The sequence below is a fragment of the Loxodonta africana genome, chromosome 23 (assembly GCF_030014295.1).
Source record: "Loxodonta africana isolate mLoxAfr1 chromosome 23, mLoxAfr1.hap2, whole genome shotgun sequence".
NCBI classification, from domain to species: domain Eukaryota; kingdom Metazoa; phylum Chordata; class Mammalia; order Proboscidea; family Elephantidae; genus Loxodonta; species Loxodonta africana.
This window is the reverse complement of record NC_087364.1, coordinates 47,064,449-47,083,808: the sequence shown is the minus strand read 5'-3', so window position 1 is coordinate 47,083,808 and position 19,360 is coordinate 47,064,449. Positions and strand designations below refer to the sequence as shown.

The 19,360-nt window shown below is 37.7% G+C and overlaps 1 protein-coding gene across 13 annotated transcripts in view; it reads left to right on the top strand.

The window, feature by feature from the left end:
- The window catches only part of PHC3 (polyhomeotic homolog 3), a 96,574-nt gene that overhangs the window by 27,626 nt on the left and 49,588 nt on the right, over positions 1 to 19,360 (top strand). For 8 of the 13 annotated variants that reach the window (XR_010319125.1, XR_010319126.1, XM_064275455.1 and 5 more), the window contains 3 exons: positions 6,149 to 6,307; positions 8,345 to 8,443; positions 13,897 to 14,143. Coding sequence is in view for 11 of the 13 variants with exons in the window: in XM_064275455.1 (XP_064131525.1) it covers positions 6,149 to 6,307; positions 8,345 to 8,443; positions 13,897 to 14,143 (505 nt within the window). In the remaining 2 variants the exon portion in view is untranslated. Of the gene's footprint in view, positions 1 to 2,273; positions 3,682 to 6,148; positions 6,308 to 8,344; positions 8,444 to 13,896; positions 14,144 to 19,360 lie in introns of those variants that run through there. The other 5 variants (XM_064275453.1, XM_064275454.1, XM_064275460.1 and 2 more) reach the window with 3 other exon arrangements.

Sequence of the window (19,360 nt, the reverse complement as noted above, 5' to 3'; positions counted from 1 at the left end):
TACACTCTGTCCTATAGGGTCACTATGAGTCTGAATAGGCTGGATGGCAGTTTTTTTTTGAGGAAATCCTAGTGTTATACTGGTTAAGAGCTATGGCTGCTAACCAAAAGGTCAGCAGTTCAGATCCACCAAGTGCTCCTTGGAAACCCTATGTGGCAGTTCTACTGTGTCCCAACGGGTCGCTATGAGTCAGAATCACCTTGATGGCAACAGGTTTTTGGTTTTTTGTATATGCACATGTATAAACGTACATATGTATACATTTGTATGTGCACTAAACAAGCGGCATGCTGGGCAAGTCCCACGTTCATGGCTAACTTCGTGGTAAGTATCAACATGGATCCAACTCCCAAAGTGTAGAAATGGATCCAGTCCTCACCTACCCACTCCTCCATCTTTGTCACCAACTGCTTACAGGCACACTCACTCTCCAACGATAGCCACCCAGAGCTGGGTCATAGCTCACAAAGTTAGACACTGTCTTTCAGACCAGCCGCCCATGCAGCTTTTCTCAGACCCTAGCCACCCAGAGCTAGATTAGAGCTCACGTATTAGAAGGACATCTTCTTTCAGACTGCCAGATAGGCAGACGCCAGCCACTCCTGGCTCTCGCCGCCCCAGTGAGCTTGTAAAAAAAAAAAAAAACAAAAACCATAGTATAGGTACAACTTTATTACAGCCAAAAAGGATACAGATGAAGAGATACAAGGGTTTGGGAGAGGTCACATGTGGAGCTTCTGTGTCCCAGAGAGGGTCACGCTATTTTCTTCTGTGCATGGTCACCACCTAGGCAGCTCCCCTGAGCCTCGGTGTTCAGGGCTCTTATTGGCCTCACTACGTGGCCATGATAGATTACATCACGCCTCGTGAAGCTTAGTAAGCATCAAGCCCCCAGGTAGCCCCCATTCTTTAGCCTCAGGCACTGGTATGACACGAAAGAAACGAGAACAAAGGGCAAGTTACTTTCTGCAAGGTGACTCCACATCTCAGGGTATGTACTTATATACACAAATGGAATTAAACTGTACTGTTACTCTGCAGCCTGTTTTTACAGAACAGTGAGTCATAAAGATATTTTCATGCCATTGAATACGGATTACATTCTCCTTTTAATACCTGTGTAGTATTTCTTTGTGTGAATATACCTGATTGATTCAGATTAGCCAAATGGCAGAGGCAGCTCTCAAATGGGCTTTGGGTATAGGGAGTGCTCTGGGCCAGAAACCCTGTGGAGCCTTCATTTGGAGGGGGTATCAGGAGGGGGTTGGGAGTTCAGTGGCTTTTCCTGGCAGACCTGCTTTTCTCTAGTGAATCCTGAATTAATGACAGTGGGGAGAGAGCTTCCTGATAAGGTCAGGGAATAAGTTCCTTTGTGGAGTGTGGGACTTGAAGTAGGAGATGACAGAATTGGCTTTTAAGGCTTCAAGTGAAAGGGAATTAGGGATGTTTGGGTTAAAGTAAATATTGGAAAACTTTAAGGGCATCTGGGTCAGGTAAGCAGAGTGAAGCAGAAAATAAAGGAAAGCCTTAGCAATTATAGAAAGGAAGGGCATTGTTTTAGTCAGGCCAGCAGGGGAGATGAATTTCTTACAGAGATGGCTGCTGATTGATTGGTCCATATGGGTTGGGCATTTAATAGTAGACACTGCCTGAAGTGTTACTTGCTGTATGGAGCTAAAAGTAGACACAATACTTGTTCTTGATTTCATAACTTAGACAAGTGGAATGCAGGTGGTCCGGAAGTTACTGTGTAGTTTTCTTACTTCCTTTTTTCTTGGTTTTAAATATATAACTTGTATAAAAATACATTATGCACAAACTTGTTTGTACTGTATTGTACTTCCTTAAAGAGACTCTGTTAGACATTTTAGTGATTAGCCAATCATTTTTTATAAAAAGATTCTTTATTATGGTTTTGTTTAAAGAATGCATAGATTATCCTTACTAGAGTTCCTTCCCTGCACTCTTCCTTCCCTCTACCCTTCCTTCCTTCCCTCTACCCTTCCTTCCTTCCCTCTACCCTTCCTTCCTTCCCTCTACCCTTCCTTCCTTCCCTCTACCCTTCCTTCCTTCCTTCCTTCCTTCCTTCCTTCCTTCCTTCCTTCCTTCCTTCCTTCCTTCCTTCCTTCCTTCCTTCCTTCCTTCCTTCCTTCCTTCCTTCCTTCCTTCCTTCCTTCCTTCCTTCCTCCCTCCCTCCTCCCTCCCTCCCTCCCTCCCTCCCACCCACCCTTTCTTCTGCCTTTCCACCCTTCCTTCCTAGAATCATTGACTAAAAAACATGCGGAGACATTCTTACTGCAGTGTGACCTGAATTAGTAAATTATCAGGGAACAGTAAGAAAGATCCCTGAACACCAAAGTTCACCAGGAGTTAGAATACTATGGTCCGGTTATATTCTGCTGAGTGGTTTAATATTTGGAATAAGGCTTTATCCAAAATGTCCATATGTAGTGAGGTGTAGAAAAAGAATAATAGTTTTTTGGGGGGACATGTTAATAATTATGTAGTATATCAAAAATTGAGTTGAACCTAGTATTACCCACACCGTCTTTGCATTTTTATTCTGCTTTGTTATTGACTATACTGGAGCTGTTTTTCTCTTTCTCCTTCTGTCTTTTTCATACTCATTCTCCCTGTGGTCAGCTTAACTATTAAAACTATGAAATATGCCTTTAAGCAACGTGGCATTCTTTAATAAACTTTTATTGAATGAAGGCACTTTCACAGACAGTGGATATATGAAGATGATCTATGAAGATGATTCTTATCCTTAAAGAACTTAAGAGTTTAGCATTTAGAAGAAATAGAAATGTATGGAAGATAGAGTTAGGCAAAAAAGGAGTCAGTTCTCCTTTGGGATATGGGGATGCCTTGAAGTGCTTATTAGAGTAAATGACTTTTGAAGAGTTGTTCACAATATAGGTGAGGATAGGGTGGGCTATGGGAAGTGCGGAGGACTGTTCAGTCCAGTCAGGACCATTGTTACCCACGCTATTGAGGCCTGAGACATCGTGAGGTTGCAGATAACTTCACATGGCTAATGTGAAGGGTGTGTATGGAGTGGGAGGAGGGGATGCTAGAGAGGTAGTTAGGGAGGTTGAACTTTATCCTTTATGGGAGGTGTGGAAGAATTTTAAATGGAAAATTAGTAAAATCAGGGAAAGATTCTTTGAAAAGTAGGAAGACACAAGATTCCAGGCAGGGAGATCAATTTGCGGCTGTTAAAGTAATCTAGCTAGAAGTGCCATGGTGACATTGTAACCAGACGCCGCTCAGGTTCTTGTCCAGTCTTATTAGCCGATTGAAATAAGACGGACACTGATTGCAACGGAAACAGAAAGTGGCAAGTTTATAGTCTGTGCGTACAAGGAGCGCGTGGGGTCTAGTAACCATAAGGCCACATGCTACCTGACTAAGGGGGCTGGGGAACTTTTTGTTTCCAGTGGCTTCTGTGGTTCAGTTTGGTACGCGGAACTTTCCACGCTTAGCCCTCCCATGTCCATATTTGGGGATCTGGATATTAAATCATCTTCTGTCGGATGTGTGTGTAGTGGGACCCCTCACTTCTGAAATGGAGCCGGGTGAAATTATGGACTGGGAAATACCGTTCCTTCCAGCGACAGTCGGGTCCAGGAGGGTCGGTTGAAGGATATGATTTCTTCAATCTGTGCATGCTTCAAGGTATAACTCGGGGTAGTTTAGTGGATGGAGCCACTGCCTGCTGCGACTTCTTGAAAAATGTTGCTCAAAAGAAGCTTGTGGTTAGCAAGACAAAGAAAGGGGGGAAGGGGTGTTGATTGGGGTTTTCAACATGGCTAAGCAGCCTGTTTCAGCGTGGGCCCAGACTCTCATCCTATGTAATTAGAAATCAAAATGGAAATGACGAGAATAAAGGATGTAGATACAGTAAGGCACATGACTGATTTTGAGTGTGTGGCAAAGGAGAGGGAAGAATCAAGGATGAGTCCCAGATAATTCTAAAAGGGGATTTTAGAAGATGCCGGGATGATTTGTGAAATACGTAATAGGAGGAGGGCTGGTTTAGGAAGAATAATAATGATTTTGTTGTTTGAACACGAACATGTTGAGTTTGAGTTGGTAACAGACATCCAGAAAGATGTGTTCTATAGGTAGTTGGATCTGGAGTTCCAAATAAGGGTTTGTAGTCCAGGATTGAGAGTCATCAGGATTCAGTTGTTTGAAACCAGGGGAGTAGATGTGATAACCTAGGAATTCAAGAAAAAGGAAGGTGCTAGGACAGGGCTTGAGCATTTGGGGGTAGGCAGACAGACAGAGGAGCTGGTACAGAAAACTGAGAAGAGAATCTACTGCGTTTGTCAGTTAGCTCCTTGGAGACTGGTGACAGTGAGGTTTCCGTGGTGTAGTAGGAGTCAAAGGCAGATTGCAGAAGAATTCTTTATTAATTACGCTTATGCACTTGATTATTGATTTAAATATATCATTAAATTAGGAAATATTTAAAAGATACAGATAAAGTTTAGAGAATTATATAACTCTGTATCCATTATTCAGTTTTTAAAAAAACTGTTCAGTTTTAAATAATTATAGACTCATAGGAAGTTGTAAAAATAGTACAGAGAGGTCTCGTGTAGCCTTCACTCAACCTCCTCCAATCACTCTTCAGTTTTAACTAATGTCTTGAGCTGGTTCTAATGTTAATGTCTTGGGAGGGATTATGGAATTTTGCAGGTAGCGTAAATTTGGATTTTGTGCCCTCACATGGCTCAAGCCTGGGGTTTTGATTTCTCATAGGGACCTCCCTTTCCCCCTCAACTGGGGAGGGGTGCACTGCTCTTCATTGTTGCTTCCCTGGGCTTAAGAGTGGAGCTTTCCAGCTACCCTTTAATGTATTGAACAGCCCTTTTGCATTATCAGGAAACCGTGGTGGCATAGTGGTTAAGTGCTACAGCTGCTAACCAAAGGGTCAGCAGTTTGAATCTGCCAGGCGCTCCTTGGAAACTCTATGGGGCAGTTCTACTCCGTCCTATAGGGTCGCTATGAGTCGGAATCGATTCGAGGGCACTGGGTTTTTTTGTTGTTGTTGTTGTTTGCATTATGTTGGCTCTAAATGGGGATTTCACTTCTGACTCTCCTCTGAAGTAGGCTCAGTAGCTCCCCAGGGGCCTTGGTGTTTGGGCTCTGAGTTTCTTCTTCCTTTCTGGCACCTAGGAATTTCTCTTTCCCTCCACCTTTTTGAGTTCAGGTGTATACCCTAATTTTTTATAACAATCTAGCATTTAAGTGAGTGGGTTTGTGTACATGGATAGATTAGTCCTCCTCGTCTTTATCAGAAGTCTAATAACCTATTTCTTAGTTTTAGTCCTTTTTTTTCCACAAAAAGGATTTGAGATCAAATTATATTATTATCTCTTTAAAAATATTATTTATTTTTAAAGTGGGTAGTACGTGCATGTTCTAAGCAGTTGAAATGAAAAAGGGTATAGGTGTCTCCCTTTGCGCTGTCCCCACCCACCCGTTTCCCTTCCCACACACAGCCAGTTACCAGTTTCTTATGTATCCTTCTAGAGATAGACTGTGCTTATAGAGAGAGACTATGTTTATTCTCTTAAGAGCAGAACTTTAGTATTCGTAATTTAATTTTATAACCAATATTCAGGATTTTTCCATCTGTTCGATAAGTCGCAGTTGTGTGTTTTTCTACTCTGAGAACTTTTGAGTTAGAACTTTAATTATATGTTACATGTATGTTTTTATATACGTCAGTAGATTATTTGTACTTTAATTTTTGTTCACTTCTCAGAAACTCCTCAAAATGTAAATGATTGATTAGAATGTTTTAAGTTATTTATGTGGATTATTAAAAAAAATTGACTCTACTCTTTGGAAGGTAGTGGAAATGACATTTTAAGAAAGACACTAGGAATTTTATTTAAACACATGTGGATATTCTTAACAAATGTCCTGATCACTAACCAGTGCATGCTATTGTTTGCATATGTGCAAATAATTGACCAAAGAAGTAAGAGGTCCATCAGAGATGAAGGTCTCTCTTTTGGTTCCTTAGCCATAGTTTATATTCATTGATTGCCTAACTATAGCTTGGTGAAGTTCAGTGACATGGAAGCAAGAAATAGAAGCCTGTGACCTAATATTTTTTCTTCCTTAGATCAACCTGTCCACTTCTCCTACACCTGCTCAGTTAATAAGCCGTTCCCAGGCTTCCAGTTCTACCAGCGGCAGTATTACCCAACAGACTATGTTACTAGGGAGTACCTCCCCTACCCTAACGGCAAGCCAAGCTCAAATGTACCTCCGAGCTCAAATGGTAAGATATGAGCTACCAAATTTTTTCAGTGTTTAAGGACTTGAGAGAAATTTAAAAAATGTTTCTTGATTTGATGCAATAAGAGGCATTTAAAATATTTAATTAATGTTTAACAATTTTTTTTTTTTTTGTGCTCAACTCTTGTACATTTATGTCCTGAAAAATTCTACCTTTAATTGGTAGGCCTTCTTGGCGTATCAAATATAGTTTGCAACATTGGGAGGCTATCAAAGATTCTTTAATATAGGAGTGATTTTTTAAAATATCAAATTTCCTCAATTTCAAAACGCTTTTTTCCTACATTTTAACATCTCTGAAATTAGGATGCATTTTATAATTGGTGGCATCTTACGGTTGTAATTGGTGCTTATAGTGGTGCATAAAATTATTGTATATCTTTTATATCTTATGTAAAATTTGTAAGATTTGATGAAATATAGTTAGAAATATTAAAAATTTGGTTGTTAATTATACATTAGAATTTATACCCTGAGATCTTCTGAAATCAGAATTGAATATCCTGATAATTCACCAGATAATTCTTAGCTTTTATTTTCACCCACCTCAAATCTTCAAGCTTATTTATGTTCTCACTTTGAACTTTTATTAATCTAAAAATGTTAATTTGATTATTTGTATTTGAGTACCTATTACATTTTCTAATTTAACTTATTAGCTTTTTTAAAGAATGTAGAAATTGGTTGGCATTTATGCGATGTGTTTACAAAGTTGGACAAAGTGCTGGCCCCGTTATGTGTTTATATTCTTTTTTGACCAGTGAACTGGATATACATCTGGACCCCAGCTGTCCGTCTAAAATTGCAAAGAAAGTTTCCAGTCATATTTCTAGCAAGAAACAGTGACATAACCCACGTTTTACTCACAGATTCCTGAATAGCTATTACCACATTTCTAGTCCTGCCCCATCCCCCGGAGATCTTATTTAACTAATAATGTGCTTTTGAGTTAGGTCAAACCATTTGAAATGGTTGCTATTTGACTTTTTTCGGCTCTAAAACTGGCAGTTTCATTTCAAGCTAGATAGAATACCTTCCTTGTAAACTTTCAGGCTTAGTGCTTTTTGTGCTGAAAATTACCTCTTTGTGATAGTTATACTTTGTTGTTGAATTTTCTTAAATTTGGTAACTGAAAAACTGAAGTTTAAAAAGATCTCTTAATTGGTATTTTAATTTGAATAGCAGTCAGTTTTTTTGAGGAGTTGAATAAGCCTTGATACAATTTTGAGATAGAATATTTACAGATTCTTTGAAACAACTGCCATAATTAAGTTAAATAGATACTCTCTGTATTGTATTGCCTTAAACGTTAATGGCATTCTGTTTCAATATTAAAAAAAAATTAAGAGATGGTGATGAGTAAATGAGTTGGCTTTGCTTTTTTTGACTTGAAGGTTGTTTTGTTGTTGAATTTGGATGTGCAGTGTTTATATTTAAAGTGAATATTTCTTTACAAGTAGTTTTAAAATCAAGAGTAACGTAGGTTTATCTTAAAGATCCTATGTAGCTGAGTGAAATACTGTCATGTAGTATGTGGCATAGTTATCCTTTGTGGTAAAGAGGGTTGAAAAGACTTTTTTGGTGTTTCTTTTCATGTTTCTCACTGAAACTTAATTGTGTCCAAGAATAGTGACTGTAGTTGTCTATTTTAACTTTCCAGCGAAGGAGCCCTGCCACAGTAGTTTTGAGCTGGGAAAAGTTTACGTATAATAGCTTATTTGGGGCAAAATTTGGTCTGAAGATACTATATTACCAAAACGTATTTTCTCTTTTGGGTGCTGATTTATTTCTCTACGCCTTAGAATCACAAGCTGTTTCAGAAATGTTTATGGTTTTTTTTTTTGAGTTCTCTATATTATCAGAAACTTCTCTTTGTCCTGTATAAAATCTTTGCTTAGGAGACGATCCTAAACTGCATTGTCTTTCTGTCACAAATTTCAGTCTCTCTTGCCTGCTATACATTGTGTGTGGGACATGTTCTTTTGTCTTAGGGTATTTTTTTGGTTTTCTGTCTGTACAGCTGATTTTCACACCCGCTACCACTGTGGCTGCTGTACAGTCTGACATTCCTGTTGTCTCGTCGTCATCGTCATCTTCCTGTCAGTCTGCAGCTACTCAGGTGAGATTGTCTAGCTTTATAATGTGGAACTGGAGGTCTGGATCTTCAGGTTAAAGATAAACATGTACTTGGTTTCAGTGCTCTTTATCATGCATTCCAGATTGAAATTTAATAAAACATTAGAACTTCAAGAAAGTGCTTTTTGTTTTATAGAAATGATAACGCCATTAGGCATAGGTAACCTAGGTTATTCGACATTACTAAAGGTTAATGTGAAGATTTGCTAATGATATTTATTGTTTAGTTTTATGGTAAAGCAGAATTATTTCTCTTATTATGTGAGATGTATTCTTTTGTGCAGATTTCTTTGTAAGTAGTTATACAATAACTATGTCAAGATGGATTTAAGTTCAAAAAATGAATTGGATAAATTTAAAGTTTTAAAAATTGAGTAGGATATTACTTTTTTGGTTCTATTGGAAAATGAACCTTAACTCCGTCCTCACACCATTCACAAAAATAAACTAGAAGTAGAATGTAGACGTAAAGGTAAAAGCCAAAACTATAAAACTTCTAGAAGGAAACATAGAATATCTTGGTGACTTTACGGAAAGTAAAGATTTCTTACTTTTAGGGTAAATTGAAGGGTGTATTCTTAGTGTTTAGAATATTATAGATACTCAGAATTTTTTTTTTTTTTTTTTGCAAAGGGGACTAAGAAGGCAGTATACGGTGCTGAAGAACATAGCATTAGGATGAATCAGAACTGGGTTCATATTCTGAATTCAGCAACAGTAATTGCCACCTGGTTGGTTTTGGACATGGCTGTAGTATAGCATAGTGTTTAAGAATATGGACTCTGGATCCAGACTTCCTGTGTTTAGATACTTGCTCTGCCACTTACTATATATCCTTAACCTCTTGCCTCAGTTAAGGATATAACTGGCATGTGGACAGGCCTCTATAAATGTTTTAACACTTATAAAATAGGAATAATTAATGCTTACTTCATAGGGTTGTTAGGAGCATTGAATGAATATATTAATAAATATAAAACAGAACAGAGTCTGATACATCCAAAAACCCATTGCTGTCGAGTTGATTCTGGCTTATAGCAGCCCTATAGGGCAGAGTAGATGCCTCATAGAGCTTCCAAGGCTGTGAGCTTTACAGCATCTTTCTTCTGCGGTGCTGCTGGTGGGTTCGAACCACGAGCCTTTCTGTTGGCAGCCGAGTGCTTTATCTACTGCGCCACTGTGACTTCTGTCTGATACATACCCGTTGTCGTTGAGTCAATTCCAACTCATAGCGATCCTGTAGGCCAGAGTAGAATTGCCGCAAAGGGTTTCCAAGGAGCAGCTGGTGGATTTGAATTGCTGACCTTTTGGTTAGCAGCTGTAGTGCTTAACCACTATACCAGCAGGGCGCCATCTGATACATAAAAAAAAAAAAATTTTAGCTGTTACTGTTATTACCCCTGTTAAGCCTCAGTTTCTTCACTGTAAATTGGAAGTAAAAGCTCCAAATTGTTATAAGGAATTATAAAATGCTTAGTACAGTGCCTGGCACATAATAAGATATCACATGTTACTAATTACTGTTTTTGTTACACATTAGGTGAAGATGGATCACATATTCGGTTCTTAGTTTTCAAGTAGCTAATAGTGAAGAGAGAAACACAACCACTTAAAGGATTTATAGTTTCCAAGGTAAAACAAACCAGTTGCTTAGGAAAACACAACTATTTCTAGCACGTGCTCTCTAAAGCACAGTTTATCTTGTGGATTCTCATGGAGAAAGCATCTTACCCAGCCTTTAACAGCATCTTTACTGTGAGCATAATCAATTTATAAAAGTATCTCTTCAGGGTCCAGTTGGTGTGATCCAGGAATGTGGCTCCATGAATCTGCCTTCATTCAAGGGTGGACTTTTGAGGAACTAGGGGAATAGATTGCTCTTTAGGAACTTCTCTGTGATGGTGGTTTTTCTTTGCCGTGCTTTGGAAATGTCAGTGAATGAGGCTTGTGGTGGTAGGTGATGCTGACACCTTGTGAACTCCAGTGGGAACTTTTCTCAAGTTCAAGACTGTTAGTTTTGAAAAATTTCTGCTCCACTTTGTTGGTCAGTTTAAAAAAAAATTTAATTTGTTTATGATCAGAAATACCAAATTTGAAGTTTTATTTTAATAATCTTTAAGTTACTGACATCATCATCTTATAAGTTGCTTTTTCTTCAGTATTGAAAATTTTTTATAGCATCCTGTCAAAAAACAAGAAATATGGAATATCCTACCCTTATTTACTATTTTAAATTCCATCTCTTTGCCCACCCTGCAAAAAAAACCTGATTTTCAGAAAGATACAGGAAAAAAAGTGTACGTTCATAGAAGAGTAAGAAATCTTAACAAAGCTAGCTAACAGGTGATGTTAGAATTGAGGAAAAAGCAGTTCTCTGGAGTTGGAAGCTGGAAACTGAGCTCTGCTGCCGTCAGTGTCACAGTAGCCCCCCCCGCAGAGGAGGGTGCCCCCCCCGCAGAGGAGGGTGTCCCCCCCCGCAGAGGAGGGTGTCCCCCCCGCAGAGGAGGGTGTCCCCCCCGCAGAGGAGGGTGTCCCCCCCGCAGAGGAGGGTGTCCCCCCCGCAGAGGAGGGTGTCCCCCCCGCAGAGGAGGGTGCCGTGACAGTGCACACTGTCTTAGTTTGAAGTGAAATAATCGATGTGAGAGTGTTTTGGTGGAGGAACCACTAGAAAAATGTAAGGTGCAAAATTAGCAAAAATACCTCATGCAGTCGGAAAGTTCTCATAATGTCATTATAGGGAAGATTCAGATGTACCAGCAGATGAAAGTTGGGCATTAAAAACCCAAAAACCAAACCCGTTTCCTTTGAGTCGATTCCGACTCATAAAAAAAATAATTCCTCATAGTGACCGTGTAAGTCAGAGTAGAATTGCCCATTGCCCCATAGAGTTTCCAAAGAGTGGCTGGTAAATTCGAACTGCCGACATTTTGATTAGCAGCCGATCGCTTAATCCACTGTATCTCCAAAGGCAGGATGAGTTCTCTCTCCTCCAAAGTAAAATTCTGTCAAGGAAATCTGAATACTGGTATGTAGTCCTTCTAGTAATGGCTAAATTAACTTTGTTAATTTTGTTGACATGTTTGAAATTTATTGTAAATATTTAAGCCAAAATAACCGCAGATATTATAGTCATATTTTAAATTTTATATATAAGTAATATGTAATGTATTTTATTATACAACATATAGTATATACACGTGTAAGTGTACACACACAAACACATTTTCTTTAGAATTCCAGAAAATAATAGAAAAACTATTGTGTTAAATCCTCATTTACTATGAATATACTTTTCATTTGAAGAAAATTGTTCAGGATTTCAAGTTTTTCAAACATTATTCAATCTCTGATTATCATTATTATGTGGTCCAGTTTATAGATCATTTGTGTCCAATGTTAAATTTTATGCTGTCTTTCCTTTGCTTCCTGGGAGATTTTTATGTGCCTCTACCAGATACGTTAAGATTTGTTTGGTAGATGTGGTAAACAGAGGTAAATGTTGAATGGGGTATTTTAATGTTAGCTTAAGAAAATCATAAATAGAATTAAATATCTACAAAAAAAAAAAAAAGCCATGTAATACATAATCCAGAATCAGATATAGGAGAATTTCACAGACTTGTGTGGCTTCTGTTATGTCTGCAGCACTTGAGTGCGGGGAGTACAGAAATGAATGTCAGAAATGAGAGCCTGCCAGCTGGAGACTCAGTGTTAACAGACATATATTAGCAATTCTAAAGGAAGCTAGACATTTGTCAATGCTCTAGGCCAATGTGATCCAAATTCTGTGGGAAAAGCCATTTAGAGGGGAGGGAGAAATTATTTTTAGCCAGGGACTTTGGGAAAGTTTCTTAGGGGATGAGTGAGATTTTGACTAGGAATGGGTTAAGGGCTTCAGCAGAGAGCTTTGAGGAAGAATGGCATTTTAGGTAGGCGGGGCTTGAGCAAGGGCACCAGTGAGGGAGGTGCAAGGTTATGTGAGTAATACGGTTTGGCTGGAATATAAGAATTGTCGACTAGAGTAGTAGAAAATGGGGCTGAGAGTGGTTTGGACCTAGGTCATGGAGGGCTTCGAGTGGCAGTATGGCAATTCTGCATTTCGTTATATTTTATTTTTGTGTTAATTTGCCTTGAAACATTGTTTGAGTAGTCCATTATGTTTACATTGCCGTGAAGTACTTGAGAAAAATCAGAGCAGACAGTCCCTGTGGTTTCATTTAGAAAATTCTTTTCAGTAGTTTAAGAAAAAAAAAAAATTAAAGGTATTAATACCTTGACTGACCTGAAGTGGACATTTATTTAATAGTACCTGCTATTGGCTGAGAGAATACTGGGAAAGAGGAGGTGTAGTCTTTGAGCATCAGAGTAATGATGTAGAGACAGAACACACATGAAACTGAAGAACATTTACAAAGCAGCTGTATGATTTGCTTTATTACCTTAGAATCTTGTTTACCTCAGTTTCCTGCCAGGGGCCAGTGCTAGCAAAAATGTATTTGATGCATTCATACCAAAAAACCCAAACCCATTGCCATTGAGTCGATTCCAACTCATAATGACACTACAGGACAGATTAGAACTGCCTCATAGGGTTTCCAAGGCTGTGAATCTGTATGGAAGCAGACTGTCACATCTTTCTCCAGCTGAGCAGCTGGTGGGTTTGAACCACCAGCCTTTCAGTTAGCAACCAAGTGCTTTAACTACTGCACCATCAGGGCTCCTTTGCATTCATTCCAGACAGACAAAAAGTTAAGCAGTTATTGGAGAAACATTTTTGCTGCTTAGAAATGTTATAAATCTCAGGTGAGGGTAACTGGGGTGGTCCTTGCCATGATCCAGACTGCCAGTATTATAGCTCCAGGTACGGACAGAAGGGACCATCACAAATACCCATTTCAGGACCATGCATAATCTTTGCAGTTCATGAGATTTAGTCCTCAAAAGGCAAGTGAGTGTTTAATACAAAATCAACAAAATTTAATGAAAAAAAAACGTTTATCAAAAGTACTTTTCATAATTCTAATCACAATGGAGTAGGTGATTTGATTAATTGGTTAAGTTTCTTTACTTGCAAGATTAGCATCCCTTTATAATTTCTACAGTTAGAGCTGTTAACATTAAAATGTAGTATGCTCAGAGTAATTGCCTCATGTTTGTAGTTCATTTGCAACACATGCACACACACCTGTTTTCCTTTAGCTCTTTGGATTCTTTCTCTTAATGTCTTTGTAAAAAATTTCCACTTTTTATTTAAGATGTGGCAACTTATAATAACAATTCCCCTTTTCTTCAGGGTTAATCATTTGTTTCAAGTGCTTGGAGCTTTATGTATGAAAAGTGGGATATAAATGTGTTGCCATAGTTATAATGGCAATGATTACCACATTGTTTAAAACCACCTGTTTTCATCCTGATTTTCTGTTATGTGGTTCTTAGGTTCAGAATTTAACATTACGCAGCCAGAAGTTGGGTGTATTATCTAGCTCACAGAATGGTCCACCGAAAAGCCTTGGTCAAACTCAGTCACTGACAATTTGCCATAACAAAACAACTGTGACCAGTTCTAAAATCAGCCAACGAGATCCTTCTCCAGAAAGTAATAAGAAAGGAGAGAGTTCAAGTCTGGAGTCACGAAGCACAGCTGTCACCCGAACATCAAGTATTCACCAATTAATAGCACCAGGTGGGATAAAACTTTTATTGAAAATGGTTACATTATTAATTTTCTTAGCAGGCAGAGAAAAACAAAGGATGTGTATTACTTGAATAAAAATAATACTTTTCAAAGTTTAAAATGTGAATTTTATGAATTCAAAAAGGACATTTCAGTATTGTCACTTAAAAAAATTAGAAAAGCCCAATAACTAAAACAAATTATAACAGTAAAATAGACATTTTTGGAAATTGGCATTTGATTAACATCTTCGTTATGTAGTGGTCTCACTTTTTTAAGAGCTAACAGTGTACCTTATCATATCACTAAATCGTTTTAGCTTTAAACAAAAGATTTGCCTGTAGTTTTAGTGGAATGAAATTAAAAGCTTATAAAAAAAGCAAGCGTATATTTCAAATCAGTGGGGAGGAATTTGTCTCTTTTCAAAAATAAGGGTTATGCATAATTATTTTCCTTACCGTGTTTTTTTCCCCTTTCTCTGATTTCATCTCTGAGAGGAAGAAGTCGGGGAATTAACCTAAGTTTTTTTTCATTCATTCTCAGTAAGCTTTGAATTCCACCTGTGTTCCCTTTCACAGTCTACCGAGAACCTTCACTCATGGTTCTCATGCCGAAAATGTTAGAGCCATCCAGAGTGAGCTTCCTTACCATCTCAACTCTTCATCTCAGAATTTCCCAGTGTTGAGCTTTCTTCACTCCTCGTAAAATAAAGGATTATCTGTTTTCTTCTGTAACGTCAGCACCATTTGCTTGTATCATTGGTCACATCTTCATTTTTCTGCTCCTGACCTTCTCCAGTAGTCACAGGGTTTGTCTCTCTCATGCTAGATGCTTTCCTTTACTTCTCAAGCATACTTAGGTCTCCCCTATTCTTAATATATCTGCATAGCTTTTTATACTCAATCTTTACTGAGAGTGTGTATATGTGTGAGATGCACTTGGCTAGACATCTCACTTACATTTAAAAAATCCTCCTTTGAGACAACAGCAACATCATCAGGTAAGCATCTTCCTTATGTCCTTTTGTAACTCTGCTTTACTTTTTAAAAAGATTTATTTTACGTTACGGAAGTCTGCCTTCCTCCACGTAAACTGATTTCTCTTTTCATGCTTCCTCTATGTGCTAATATTGCCAGTACACTCTGCATTGTCCAATCTCAAAATCTTGGAGTTGTCTGATTCCCCTAGTTAAATTCCCCTATCATTCTGAATTTCTTTAACATTTTGATGCTCCCTTGTGGTACTTTTTCTTTTATCGATCCTAGCTCTAGGGAATAAAGCTCCTTGAGGGTAGGATAATAATATTGAGCACTTATGTGTCAGGCACTATTTTAGCACTTTATATTTCTTAACTCATCGAATGCTTTTTCAGAGTCACCTTTTCATCTTCGCATTCTGATAGCACTTAGTTGTGCCTTATATCTACTTACATAAAATTTGTTGTTGTTGTTAGGTGCCATTGAGTCGATTCCGACTCATAGGAACCCTGTGTACAACAGAACGAAACACAGCCCAGTCCTGCACCATCCTCATAATTGTTGCTGTGTTTGAGCCCATTGTTGCAGCCACCGTGTCTGTCCATATCGTTGAGGGTCATCCTCTTTTTTGCTGACCCTCTACTTTACGTGAGAGTAAATATTTGTTGGATTAATAGTTCAGGATCCATTTTTCCATTTGGTTTTAGAAATTACAGCACGATTTTTCCCGTTCACACTCAGTATTACTCTGCTGATTGTTAAATCTGAATCCTAGGTAAGTGTAGGCTTTGTTATGATGCATACATTAGCAAATCCACTCATGAATCGATAGGCTTGAATTCTTTTGTATAAACCTCTGTGTGTCAGACTCTACTTTCTATGGCTTGGTAACTGGGTTTTTGCACTGCACTGTCCAGAGTATTCTCAGCCTCAGACCAGCTTCTAGCCAGTGTTGACAGAAAGAGTCACTGTGGAGCAGCACGAACCACTGTACTTGGAATGACTGCTCAGGGGACAATTTCTAGTGATTCCTATAGTTTTGATAGATGATAATGAAGGGCAGGTTAATTTCCTTCCTAAGACAATGGTACCTTCAGAGAAAGCTGGAAACTGTTTCAGGGTTAGTTCAGACAAGGAGATCTGCTTTCAGATTCGCAGTATCCCTGAACTCTCAATACCTGCTTCCAAGTTGCAATGTATTCTTCCCCTTTTCACTGATAGTGTGATAATAGCCTTATAGTTTGCCTTGTTCTGATGGCCAATATTTTTTGTAGGTGTGGAGGAGACCAGTGAGCCAAAAACCATCAAAGAATCTCCTGCATTGAGGGACAATTGCAATTCCAAAATTAGATTTTAGACATATTAACCAACCTCAGTATTACACGGTGTCAGAAATAAAACCAGGGAACATTTATTCCTGAACTTCGTAAACCGTTGCAGCTACCAAACTTAAACATTCTGTTTAAGCAGCACGCTGCAGTTATTCAGAGCAATTTGTATCTTCTGGTGAGGCAACAGCTGTATTTTTCGCCCTTTTACTTTTTCTGCTGTCATTGAGTGGAAGTTAATGGGAAGCTGTTTTTGAGAGATTCTAGAATTGGTAATTTGTCCTTTTCTCTGATTAAAAACATGCCTGTTCCTAAAGATCATTTTCAAACATAAAAAAATCTACTTGTATTCCAAGGCAGTATAGCCTGATGATTATAATGAAAACGGTTATTGTTTCCTTATATGTTATTTCTAGGGGGCTAAAAGCATTTAGTTTTTCTTCATCATTTCTCTCTGAAGGTGGAGTTCGCACTTGATAGTTAATAATTCTATTTTTAATACATCAATTAAAGGGAAACTTTAGCCAAAAGTCTGGAAATTATGATGAACTCTACTAGTACTGAAGTTCTTTTTTTTATAGCAGTTTTTAGAGCTTTTTATGCTGTCAGTTTACTTGGAAAATACATATACCAGTACTGTTTTTTGTAGACATTATTTCAGTGTGTAGTGAAAAGGGCCCTAGACTCAGTTAGGATTGTGGGTTCTTTGAGACCCAGCTCTGCCCCTTTATAACCAGGTGATTTCAGGCAAGCCACTTAGCTACTTAGAATTTTTTCACCTGTAATATATATTTTTTTAATATGTTGGATTAGTGTAGTATCCTGTGTACCTGATAGATTGTTGTAATGATTGAACAAAATAATATATATTGTTGTAAACAATAACAAGTTATACATATGTGAGAGATGGTGCTAATCATTAATTCTCCTAATATAAGGCCACTCTTAAGTATTTATTAAAATTAGAAAAATTAGCAACCATGCTATGATTCTCCAGAGTACTATGGCTTTTCTTGTACAGAAGTATTTTTCAAATATCCTCGTAATTATTCTGTAATGTATGTGTTAGTTGATTTCTGATGCGAGAAACATTTAATTTAGGTGAAAGGATGGACTTAATCTATCAATTACATAAAAAGATTGCTTATTTGCTAGAGCACAAAAAGAATTGTTATTCTAGTGGATATAATTCCATTGTACTTCAAGAATATGGTGAATTTTAATTATAACTTTACTTTAAAAATTGAATTAATGTATGCCTTTCCTGTTATGCTCATAAAAAATCCATTTCCTTATCTTTAAAAGGGGAATAATTATACTGACCCACTTGACAGGCATTTTGTGCGGACAAATGGAAGAGATGTGAAAGCACCTTGAGCCCCCTGGAGAAAAAGCGCTTTATAAAGATCCAAGATTTTATTAATTCACCTTTTTTGGAGTGCCATATAATATAGAGTATTTATCAACACATTTGTGAAGTACTGACATAAAATTATCAGTCTTAGTTAGAAGTGCCAGTCTAGTTAATATATGAAAATGGTTTTGTTAGATTTCAGACCTAATTTCTATTTTTTGACAATTAAGTGTGCCTCTGTCAGACCTTCGAAATGCCTTTTTCCTGAGATGTTAATCAGATGTTAATTTCTTCCTTTAAGGAAGACCCCAGATTTTAAATAATACCAACCAAATGCAAAAATGTTAAAAAAAAAAAAAAAAGGTGGAAGTTTTTATTTACTAGGCTATTGGCAGAAATGTGGTTGAATGTAGAAATAGATGCAAAGTGTTATAGCCTTTATCTTAACAATGAGTTTAAGAAAAAATTCTGCACTGTCTTTAGAGCCATTTTAAATGTGTATGATTTTTACAGCTATTTAAATGTACATATTTTAGTATTAGGATGTCATTTCAGCTTTTCTTCTAGTGACCCCAGTTTCCATTCTTATTTAGATAGGGAGGATTTCAGCAGCATTTCCCTCAGTGTAAACAGACGCACCAGTGCACAGAAGAGGCATATTGATGGGGAGCTGCTTACAACTTGATTATGCTAATTCTGACATGTGTTAGTCCTGTTGGGAGTGGCTTCTTTGTGGAGAAAAGAATACCGTCACTTAGATTACTGGAGTTTGTGTGTGTGTGTGTTGGTGGTGGTTGGGGGGGCGGGGGGCGGGGGGGAGAGGAGTAAACGAGATCGTTTACTAGAAAGCAGGAGCTTCTGATTGTTGCATTCTCTCTGCCGGCAAGACTAGCCCTCTCCTAAGGTTGGAGTGGCCCCCGAGGTTTCAGTTCTTAGTTACAGTCACTGTTTAACTGTACTACAGCATTTATACATGGGTTTTTTGCTTAATTTGTGGAGTTAAACTATTATATAAAACATTGTCTCTTTTCTGGTTCAAATAATACAAACTCTTCATCTTAGCTAAAATTTGAGAGCTTATTTGGAACATTTTATAAGTAATTACCTTGGTTATTGCATGTTACACAGATGTGAGTGTGAGACCTTTAGTTCCTGATTTTAGTGTAGCAATTTTGTGATTTTGAAGTTATGTGTGCTTTGTTCGTTCAGTATGTCTCTTCCCCTTCCCACCCAAAGAAAAAATTCAAGTAGATAAGCTTTGCCAAAGGTTAATGCTGATGTCCTGGAGACTTTAACAGTTTAATAAAAAAATAAATTATGTGTAGATTCAGATTTATGAATCAATTGTTTCATGCAGTTTTCTTTTGGAACTTAACCGCAGTACAGCTTAATTTACAAAATCTTTGTAGTTTTCCAAGGAAAAGGTGTTTGTCACTGAATTTTCAAAACCGTCTTGTCTGAAAGACTTATAATAGATTTCTGATGATTATAACCTTTTGATGTGAAAACGTTCCTCTAGATTTATTTAAAAATGTGTGCTATTTTGAAATAAATACTAATTTTCATT